Source organism: Bos taurus, chromosome 7, assembly GCF_002263795.3.
Source record: "Bos taurus isolate L1 Dominette 01449 registration number 42190680 breed Hereford chromosome 7, ARS-UCD2.0, whole genome shotgun sequence".
Taxonomy (NCBI): Eukaryota; Metazoa; Chordata; class Mammalia; order Artiodactyla; family Bovidae; genus Bos; species Bos taurus.
This window is the reverse complement of record NC_037334.1, coordinates 17,088,926-17,098,775: the sequence shown is the minus strand read 5'-3', so window position 1 is coordinate 17,098,775 and position 9,850 is coordinate 17,088,926. Positions and strand designations below refer to the sequence as shown.

General features: G+C 48.8%; 1 protein-coding gene across 12 annotated transcripts in view; it reads right to left on the bottom strand.

The window, feature by feature from the left end:
• Window positions 1-155: 155 nt before the first annotated feature.
• HNRNPM (heterogeneous nuclear ribonucleoprotein M) overlaps window positions 156-9,850 on the bottom strand; it is a 40,158-nt gene continuing 30,463 nt past the window's right edge. For 4 of the 12 annotated variants that reach the window (XM_059888139.1, XM_059888140.1, XM_059888141.1 and 1 more), the window contains 5 exons: window positions 8,935-9,033; window positions 5,606-5,659; window positions 2,822-3,624; window positions 2,101-2,152; window positions 158-580 (listed from right to left, as the gene is read on the bottom strand). In XM_059888139.1, coding sequence (XP_059744122.1) covers window positions 417-580; window positions 2,101-2,152; window positions 2,822-3,624; window positions 5,606-5,659; window positions 8,935-9,033 — 1,172 coding nt within the window. In that variant the 3' untranslated portion in view covers window positions 158-416. Of the gene's footprint in view, window positions 663-2,100; window positions 2,153-2,821; window positions 3,625-5,605; window positions 5,660-8,934; window positions 9,034-9,850 lie in introns of all 12 variants that reach the window. The other 8 variants (XM_059888142.1, XM_059888147.1, XM_005208875.4 and 5 more) reach the window with 4 other exon arrangements.

The following is a 9,850-nucleotide window of genomic DNA, read 5'->3' as shown; positions in this document are numbered from 1 at the left end:
ACTCGGTTTCCATAAAGAGATTTTTCTCAAGAGGCTGAGGGCAGTGGCCTCTCACCTCAAGGGTCCACACAGCTCCAAGGGCAGAAAGGAGACTGAGTGGCTTTGGTTCCTCAACCTCAGGTGGTTACCCCACAACACACACACAGAAGCAAGCAGCTTTCAGGAACTGGTATTTATTATCAAAGTCATATTCGATGTCAACAAGATGCCACAACTACAAAAAAAATTGCGCACATTGCAATCTCAATGCAAACAGTCAAATGGAACCCCAGTCATTAAAAAAGTAATTCAAATTACCCCAAAAAGCAACTGAATTTTTTAAACATCTTTATACATCCAGCCAACAAATTAAAATGGTTAACAAGAAAAAATACAAATTCAGAGGTCTGGTATCGATGTTTAAAAAAGGCAACTGCTTAAGCATTTCTATCGATTCGAACATCAATCTCTCGGCCACTCAGCTTCATCCCATTCATCATCCGGCAGGCTCTCTCAGCCACCTCTGGCGACTCAAACTTAACCACACCGCACCCCTTGGACTTCCCATTCTCCATCTTGATGTCAGCATACAGCACGTGGCCTGGGCACAGGGAGGGAAGAAGAGACCACAACTCATCAGGCAAACCCAGAGCTCAGTCTGGGCTCCACTCAGTCCAGATCACCTGTTGGATTTCGGTTGACAGAGTCAAAAGGGAGAGCGGCCCTTGCGCCTGACGCAAGAATGCTCAGAACACAGCGACTGGAACCCGGCTACCATGGCCCTCCACCACACTGCCATTCTTCTGCCCACGGGACAACAATCTGACTCATGATAAGCAGTCCTGAAAGTACACCTTCATGCTCAAGAGTTATTAAAAAAAATACGCTGTGTGAAGCCAACTTTATAGGCAAATTTTACAGAGGCTTCACTTTTAATACACTGCTCCTCTGTGTTTACAAGGCCATCGCCAATACCATGGACACTTCTGTACTGTCCAAATACAAGCTTTGTAATCATTAACAAGCAGGTTATTCCTTCAAGCTCTGGTTAAGCATCCTGGTTATGTGTCAAGCACTGTGGAAAACAATACAAGGGAAGAGCTACAGAAACGCAGGGCCAAGAACACAAGTGTAGCAGGGCTGGCCTGCACAGCACTAGGGCCATGAACTCTGCTTAAGAGAAGGTCAAGCCCTGGAGGGCTTCTCACAGGCAAGTTCTAAAACAGCTTGGGCAGACACTAAGTGGTACAGGGCTTATAGTTTTAGATTTCTCTTGCCAAGAGAGGGACAGACACCTCCAGGCCTGGGAGGGGAAGTGGCATGATCCACTTGACTTTTCTACTACAATCTGTGAACTAAGGAGTAGGGAGAGAGGGCAAAAGGGCAAGAAGGCAGGCTATGGCTCAATAACTGACCCAAGAGAAGAACCAGGAGAGGCTGCAACACTGGTGAAATCTGAGTTACTGCGGCAAAAGGAAATGCGAAAACACTGAGGAAGCCTTGATCCAGAGTCAGCCAGGCCTCTGGCTTAAGGCTGGGGCTCCCAACTTGCCATGGTTCAAAGAACAAAAGTGGTGGGGGTGAGGGGCAGTGCCTCACCCAGAGACAACAGAACTTCCTTTTGGCCACAAAGCAAGCCATCCAGAGTGGCTGCCCGGTTTGCCAGGAAACCACACTGCACACAAACTAACACCTGCCCTGAGCCCGGGAATCCTCATCCGTGCCTGCTGGGTGAGTGCTCTTTGAGACACAAACCCATGGTGCGGTTGTGGAAGGCACCCTTGTCTCAGATGTACTTATTTTACTGAGCTTTGTCACTTAGAAGCCATGTGATCTTGGCAAAGTGACTTTGCCTGACTCTGTACAATGAGGACAATGCCCACCTCTTTTCAAAAACCGGAAAAGGCACACTGCAAAGATGAAATGAAAACAGGGGTGAAGAAGTGTCTGACACATAACAGGAAACTCAACAATCGGCTTGAGCATTTGCACAGGCAGAAAAATGGCAAGTCCCATCCGTCCTCTATAGAGTCATGGAAGGTGTCTACAAGACAAGGATGGGAGCCTTGACACAAGCCACAACACAAGGAAGCATTTAGGAAGCTGCTCTCAAACACTTACCGCATTCGTTGAACTTGTCTTTTAGCATCTTCCATGTAAAATCAAACGGGAGCTGAGAGTGGAGAAAGGGGGAACTGGTGAGTGATGCAACCAAATCCTAATGCAGAAACCTAAAATGTCTCAGGATGCCTTTAAAACCTCTCATTACACACAGATACTGGCTGACCTTCACACTGCGGTGATCAGCAGAAAACAAGTCTGTCTGGGTGAGGTCCTAAACTAGCACAGCAAGTTCAGTCCCTGTTATCTGAGGCAACTTCACACAGGGAACAGGACGCACAGCTGCCCGTAGTCAACAGCCCACAGAACCACAGCACAGTGGCTAAAAGTGGTCCATCTGGTAAAGGTAATTCAGATATAGCCTTCTCCCCACTCTGAATTGTCATGCCAGGTATTTAGCAGCTCATCAAGCTGAGAGTTAAAAAAAAAACAAAAACCCTCAAGTTCTCCAGATCACAGTCTTCTCTACCTAGTAGTCAGAGAAGCCCAGGATTTCACAAAACCCACTATTTCTGCTGCACAAGTGTCGTAAGCTCTCATGTTCCCACCTCATTCTACCGACACCAAACCTTGGGGACAAAGGCAAGGTGGCCTTGCATGCTAAGCTCTCCTTCTGAGGCCATCCCCTCTCACTGCAACCTGCCACCCTTGGTCCTGCTGACCTCTGCCTCCCTCTTCCCCATGTGCACAGGGGCCGAGATGTTCCTGAAGAGCCACTTACATTTCTCACAAATATCTGGCAGGCCTTCCTGGCCACCCCAGGGGCATGGCCTCCAGCTCCACCAAAGGAACCCGCGAAACTTCCTCCAAAGTTGCCACGCTCCATCTCGATGGCACGGTCAAAGCTGGCACCGCCACCGCCACCCATGGCCAGGCCCATGCGCTCAATGCCAGCGCCCAGGGCCGGGCCCATGGCAGGACCCATACGCTCTAGGCTGTTGGCGCCCATGCGCTCCAGGCCCATACGCTCGAGACTGTTGGCGCCCATACGCTCCAGGCCCATGCGCTCCAGGTTGTTGGCGCCCATGCGCTCCAGGCCGGTGGCCATGCGATCCATCACGGGGCCCATGCGCTCCAGGCCTGCCCCCATGCCTGCGGGCACCATGCGCTCCATGCCCAGGCCCATGCGCTCGATGGCAGGGCCCATGCGCTCCACACCAGAGCCCATGCGCTCGATGGTCTGGCCCACACGGTCAATGGGTGCGGCCATTCGCTCGAGGCCAAAGCCCATGCCGGCACCCATGCGCTCTACGCCAGAGCCGATGCGCTCCATGGTCTGGCCCATGCGCTCGATGCTGGAGGCCATGTGGTCGAGGCCCAGGGGGCCCATGCGCTCGATGCCAGAGCCCATGCGCTCGACGGAGCCCATGCGGTCCATGACCAGGCCCATGCGCTCAATCTCGGAGCCCACACGATCCATGCCGTGGCCCAGGCCTGCGCCCATGCGTTCCATGCCGGCCCCCCCGATGCGGTCAATGCCAGGGCCCATCCTCTCAATTCCAGGGACACTGCCTCCGCCTCCACCTAAAATGGAGACACAGAACAGGTGTATATCAGGGGCTTGAGGACCTGTGTGCACATTGTGCCTGGAGGGCTCCCTGGGTGCAGAGGCCTGGGCAGTTTACAAGCTCAACCATGGTTCAGCAATAATTTATCATAGATAACCCTCAAAAGCTGGGTAGTGAGTACATCATTCTTCCTACTTCGGTGCCACAGTTAATTTCCACAGAAAAATTTAAAAGGGGGGAAAACCCACCCGAGGACTTTTATCAACAATGTCCTTCACATCACTTTGAGGGTGCTGATACTTGGGACAAGCTTTGTGAGCAACAGACATCAATTCCTGAGAACTCTGCAGTGCCCCCCCAAAAAGACATTTATAGGGGTGGGGGACAGAAGCCCCACACTCAGCTGGTCACCCAACCAGCTTACATGGAATATAAATAGTGACAATTAGGATTGCTCACAAGCTCTATCACCCCCCAACTTGTCCTCTACAATCCCCTGCTGGTAACCAGTTTGGCTGCATGTCCTTAGCACCTCCACAGCATACAGAAGTTATTACACAGCCATGTGATCAGGAAGAGACAAATAAAACCAAAATCAACACTAATACAGACCCTTATCTATGAATGAACACAGCCAGCCACTTCCAATGAACCTCACTCTGTCTGTCAGGGAAACCGTCACCTGACTGTGCCATGTGTAACTCTGCCAGCTTTGAAAGAAAAAGCCGATGGCACTGCAGAGAAGATTCTGGAAGTGGCCTGGGATCAGTCCCTCACTGCCATGGTTCCTGGTTCAGCTGGACACTGAACTACAGCAGGTCAGCAGGGCACAGGGACCCTGAGATACCTGCAGTTTTAGAGAGGAGGGTCTGCTCCATCACCAAGGCACCGCCCACCAAGTTTTTCCACATGCAAAGCCCAAGGGTTCCTCTCATTCAAGTTTCACCACCACCACCACCACCACCACCACCACCACCACCACCGGCCTCTGAAAAATGAGCAGCTGAGCACCCAGCCTGCCACTACTGAATCAAGTAGCCAAGGCCAGGATGCACATCAAGAAGAGGAGATTCTTTGATCCTCTAACTGACCAAGCCCATGACCTTGCACAAGTCATGCCACTTCTTGGTGACTCTTTTCTTCTCTGGGTAACAACATACCAAGTGGCAAAATATAAACATAATTTTAAGTATATTAAACTTCCAGAGCCAAAATATCTCAGAAACTATAAAAATGTTAACAAGTCTAGAGAGGTTGGACAGCATACCCAAATGATTATCAAAAATGAGTGTGACACTTTAGATGCCAAGAGCAGCAGAGAACTAGGAAGAAACAGTACCCACATGGAATTCTAGAATCGGCCCACCACAGAGTAACTCCAGCAAGTGGAGTTAGCAAGGACATGCCAAGATGCTAAGAGCCATAAGAAAAAAAAAAACAAAAACTCCCCCCCCCCCCCTTTTCTGAAATAACTACATTTAGTTTTAGGTACCCGTCAAAAAAGGTGTACTAATGCAAGAATGTATTTCAAAATATTTATAGCATTCATCACTGGGCAGTGAGATTTCAGGTATTTACGTTCTTCATAATTTTCTGAATTTGAGTACATGTATACAGTCCATTTGTTATGATTAGGTGGTGTACACTTTTATAATCAGGTTAAGATATTTACTTTTAGCAATTTGCAATTTTACACTAGAAACAAGTAAGTCCCCAAATCACATGGACATTCTGACAATGGCAAAAGTGTACACATTAACTCATTTCCTTTACAGACCAACCCTATGAGGTAGGTACCATGATAGCCCCATTTTACAGCATGAAAAACAGAGAAGTTCAGTAACTTGCCAAGTGTCACACAGCTAAGAGAAGGCAGAGCTGGTTCCCCACCCCAGGCAGTCTATTTTTGAGCCCATGCTTTCAGCACTACACTCTACTACCCCCAGTAACACAAGCCTATTCTAAACATCAAAACATCAAAACTAAGCGTTTCCTACCTCCTCCCTGCTTTGCAATGATCTCTCCTCTCTTCAGGGCATTACTTAGGATTTCTAAGGAAATCAGGAAGAAAAAAAAATTAGCCAAATTCCTCTATGGAAATAGAAATTTATCACAGATTCCAGAGCAGGACTACTACTAATTAAAAAAGGAAAGGGGGAGGGGTTGAGAAACACACACACAGACAAGGTCATTTTACTGGGAAGCTGCAAGAGTCCTGACGACGGGTCAGATGGCAGGGCCCATGGAGCTCCAGGCCCAGGCCTGCTCGGGAGGGCCTCTGGAAAGAGGCACCCGTGAGCTGAACTCGGTAAGTCACAGCAGGAACGGGGGGCCAGCAGCCCAGTTTTCTAAAGCCGGTCCAGACCCTCAGGACTCGCAGACTGAAGAGCGCACTCACCCGCCCATTTCCAGTCAACCCCTCACAGGTACTCTTCAACAAACTGCTGTAGCTACACTGAGAGCCCAAACCATAAAAACCAGCAGTAACCCTGTGCAGTGCTGGAAGTTCGTCCCAGTCCACAAGCCAGGCCAGGCAAGGCGGTAGCCAACTGAGCCCACCAGCCCTGCGTGGAGGGAGCTACATGTGATGGTGACCAAGTGACGGACGCCACCGCAGGCGAACAAACCCCAATATGCTCAGCTGTCCAAAACAGCAATACTGCTGCTTGCTTGCTGGAGGTTCAGAAAAACCTATTTTAAGCTAGTGTTAGCGTTTCAGTTTCTTCTGGGTCTTTCATTATGTAAGAGAGACCTGTCCCCACCCTCTCACTGGTCTTGAAGAGTACTAAGCAACATGGACAACAGCCATACAACACATCTCATATTGTGACGAGGAGACTGAACCCTCGCCCTGCAGCTGTTTTAAGTGTTACAATTACCTGCTAAAGGAAGGGGGCGGGAAGGTACACCAAGAAGCAGACCTCCCACCTGCAAGCAAGACCAGGGCTTACTCTTGCATGACGCCTGGGAGCCTGCTCTGTATGCCCAGGCCTGTGGTTTAGTTCCTATAATATCACATGGATCAAACCATTCCCTGCAAAAGACTTCGCAGTCGGCCCACTGCTGATTTGAAGAGAAAGACCAAATTATTTTCACAAAGGGCATTCACAGGCCTCTCTGCTCTGACTCTCAATTTTAATCTGTTCTTCCCATCCAAGGTAGACCAACACCTCCAAGCCTCTGCAACTGACTCTGTCAGCCCTCTCTATGGGCATGGACCCTTCTACCATGCTGAAACCCAGCCCTCCAGCGTGCCCTGCAGTTACTGCATCATCTTCCTGCACCCCCACCACTTCTACCAGTCAACTAGAGTGGTGCTTTTATAAATCCTAACACAGAGAAAACAAGAGCCTTTGTGTGGTGCTCACATGGTTGCCAAGAGCCCAGGAGCCAGCATCTCCACGGCTCCCTCAATTAGGTCACTTCTCCGAGTTGACCTGTGGCGCTGCCCTGAGCCACTCTTAGCATTACTCCTAGGTGACAGCACACTCTTCAAGGTCAAGGATCCATCTACGTCCCTGCAGTACGAAGTACAGCTGTCCGTACAGAGAGGTAGAGATCTACTGCCTTGACAGGAAGGGACACCGAATGGCACACCAAAATGACCTGTCAAATAAGCCACACAGGAATACAAGGCCAGAAACTGAATCTGAAAAACCACCCAGGCAACTCCTCTGAAAACCTGACTTCAAAATTTGCTTTGTTACAAAGACCGTTTTGCTAACTTGGGTCTGATCCTAAGAAGCAAGAGAACAAAAGCTCTTTACTGTTGCTATGGCCACTGTGGGAAGGCTCAGGACAAACAGGATGCGGTCTCAATCAGAGAGAAGGCCCAGAGGAGCAGGAGAGACCGAGGCCGGCAGTGGCCGTTCTGTATTCAGGTCGGGAGAGGACAAGTTTCCTGGCACCACACAAGAGGACCTCAGCAGGCCACCTCCTTCCTGGGCCACCACAGGACCTGGGGCAAAGCTGACAGCCTCGTCAGAGCTGAGAGGTACCCAGAGCAGCAAAGGATCAAGGCTCAAGAGGAGGAGAAAGTGCCCGAGGGAGCAAAGTCATGTGCCATTTTGTTCTCATCTACAAATTAGTATCTGCAGTCAAACGACAATAACTAATTTTTTTAATATCCCACCATTCCAAGACACAAAAACAAAGACAGTTATGGCAACAAGAAACTTGTAACTGACCTAATCACTTACCCCCAAATTCTAAAGCTCAATCTAGAATAAAGCAACAGTCATAACAAGCAAGCCAGGAAAAAAATCTTGACTACCAGTCAATGTCGATACAAGAAAAGTCACTCAACTTTCCTAACCACGGTCAGGGGGGTAAATGAACCAAAGTTCAACCGGCTACTCTGAAAGAAACAGTTCTTAATAATTCCTGATTTTCATGACGTAAACACAGAAGACTGGGTTCCTGGAGATAAGCTGCAGAATGTTGAACCCTGTCTCACTGATGACAAATTTTCTAGGGCCTTCATAAATTCTAAGAATACAGCTCAGCTCACACAAACTAGACATAAAAAGCTTACAATTCTCACACCTAGCCCAAGGTGTCCCACAGAGACAGAGGCTGAGCACTCTGAGGCTAGGACCTAGCAGCCGCCTATCTGCTCAGGATGATGTGCCAGTGAAGATGGGGAAAGGGGGCATGTGTGTGGCGGGGGGGAGTTATCCACGTTCTAAATCTCCTGAGAGAAACAAACTCTAGAGCCCATGAATAGCCAATCTCCTTGTTCCACGCTAATTAACAGAGAAGAATTAGGCTGACAAATTCTTAGAAACATCTAAGCTCAAAACAGGGGAAACCAACTATGGAAAAGTAAAGAATATACTGCTCTGCAAACTAACCAAAACTACATTTAGATGGACCCAGTACTCAAAGTCTTCCAACATTAGGAAACTTCCCTGGTTCACCAAGAGCTCTTTCACATGCAAGAGCAAGCACACCCTCATTCAACTGGAACCCTACAGGCCACTGGACTAAGGAGACTCACACCCCCGCTGAGCCTTGACAATCTTCCCCATGACTAGAGAGCCACAACCTCACATAAATACAGCAGTCTTAACTCTGCAGCAAGAAAACACCTTATACCAATGTGAAAAAAGCAGCCATTTGAAAAGACTGAAACAATAATAGTGCTGCTGCTGCTATCAATAAAAAATTCAAGGACCAAAAGTTTGTATCAGGTCTAGAAAACATACAATTTTTTAAAAGCCTTCAGAAAAATAGCTGACTTGCCTAAGAACCTCCCAATATCAGGGTGAGCCTGCACCCCTGGAGGGTTGACCCTGCCCACATGGGGTCCATGGGGCCTTCTTACCCATTCCTCTGCCAAGGGGCTCTCCAAAGCTTCGAGACATTCCCATCTGCTTTCTGGCAAAGTCTCTCTCAAATCCTCCACCCCTGCCACGCTCCATCTCTGTGGAGAAAAACATTACCCTCGGCCTTTCCAGGAATGCCATTATGTTTTAGACATTAAACCCCAAAACTATAGATACACAACAACTACCAGCAAGTCAGCACGTTTAGTTTTCTACAGGAAACCAGTATTCATCCTCTATTCCTTAAAAAAGCAAGTCACCACAAATGAATCCCTGAAAATACCCTACCTTCACTGAGATGTAACTTCCGCTTACATCACAATCACACAGAGAGTGCACTGAGCACCCACTCCCGCAGTAGCTGGCGTGGGAAGACTACAGGAGAGCCTGCCCAGGTTACACACAGCAGCAGCAGCAGCTACCCGCTCTAGGGCACCCCCTCATGCTTGCCCAGCCCAGGGCCTTTACATGTGCTATGATTTCATGGACTCCTCATAACCAGCCTGCACACCTGCATCACCCTCCACCACTACTGGCCCCAAAGTGAGGCTCAATGACTGAGAAACTGACCGATGTCATATGCTCCATAAAGAGGGAGGCAAAGGCTGGAACCTAAATCCAACACAGAAGTCCACGGTCCAGTCACCAGCACAAGAACAGAAAGACACCTGTGGACAGACAACACAACTGCTCTTCCAATAACTGGAGCAGTTTGATCTATATAATGGGGTTTGGGAACTTCATTCTTCTACACTGACTGCAGGAATACTTATTACTTTTTCACAACGTCTTCTAGAAACAAAGGTCTTAGCTCCTGTGCGGGAAAAGCCCTGCCACTGCTGTCACCTGTTTGAGAAACCCTTTCAGGATTCCTGTCATTCACTACTTCTTCCCTTGTACATTCCTCTAAAGCAA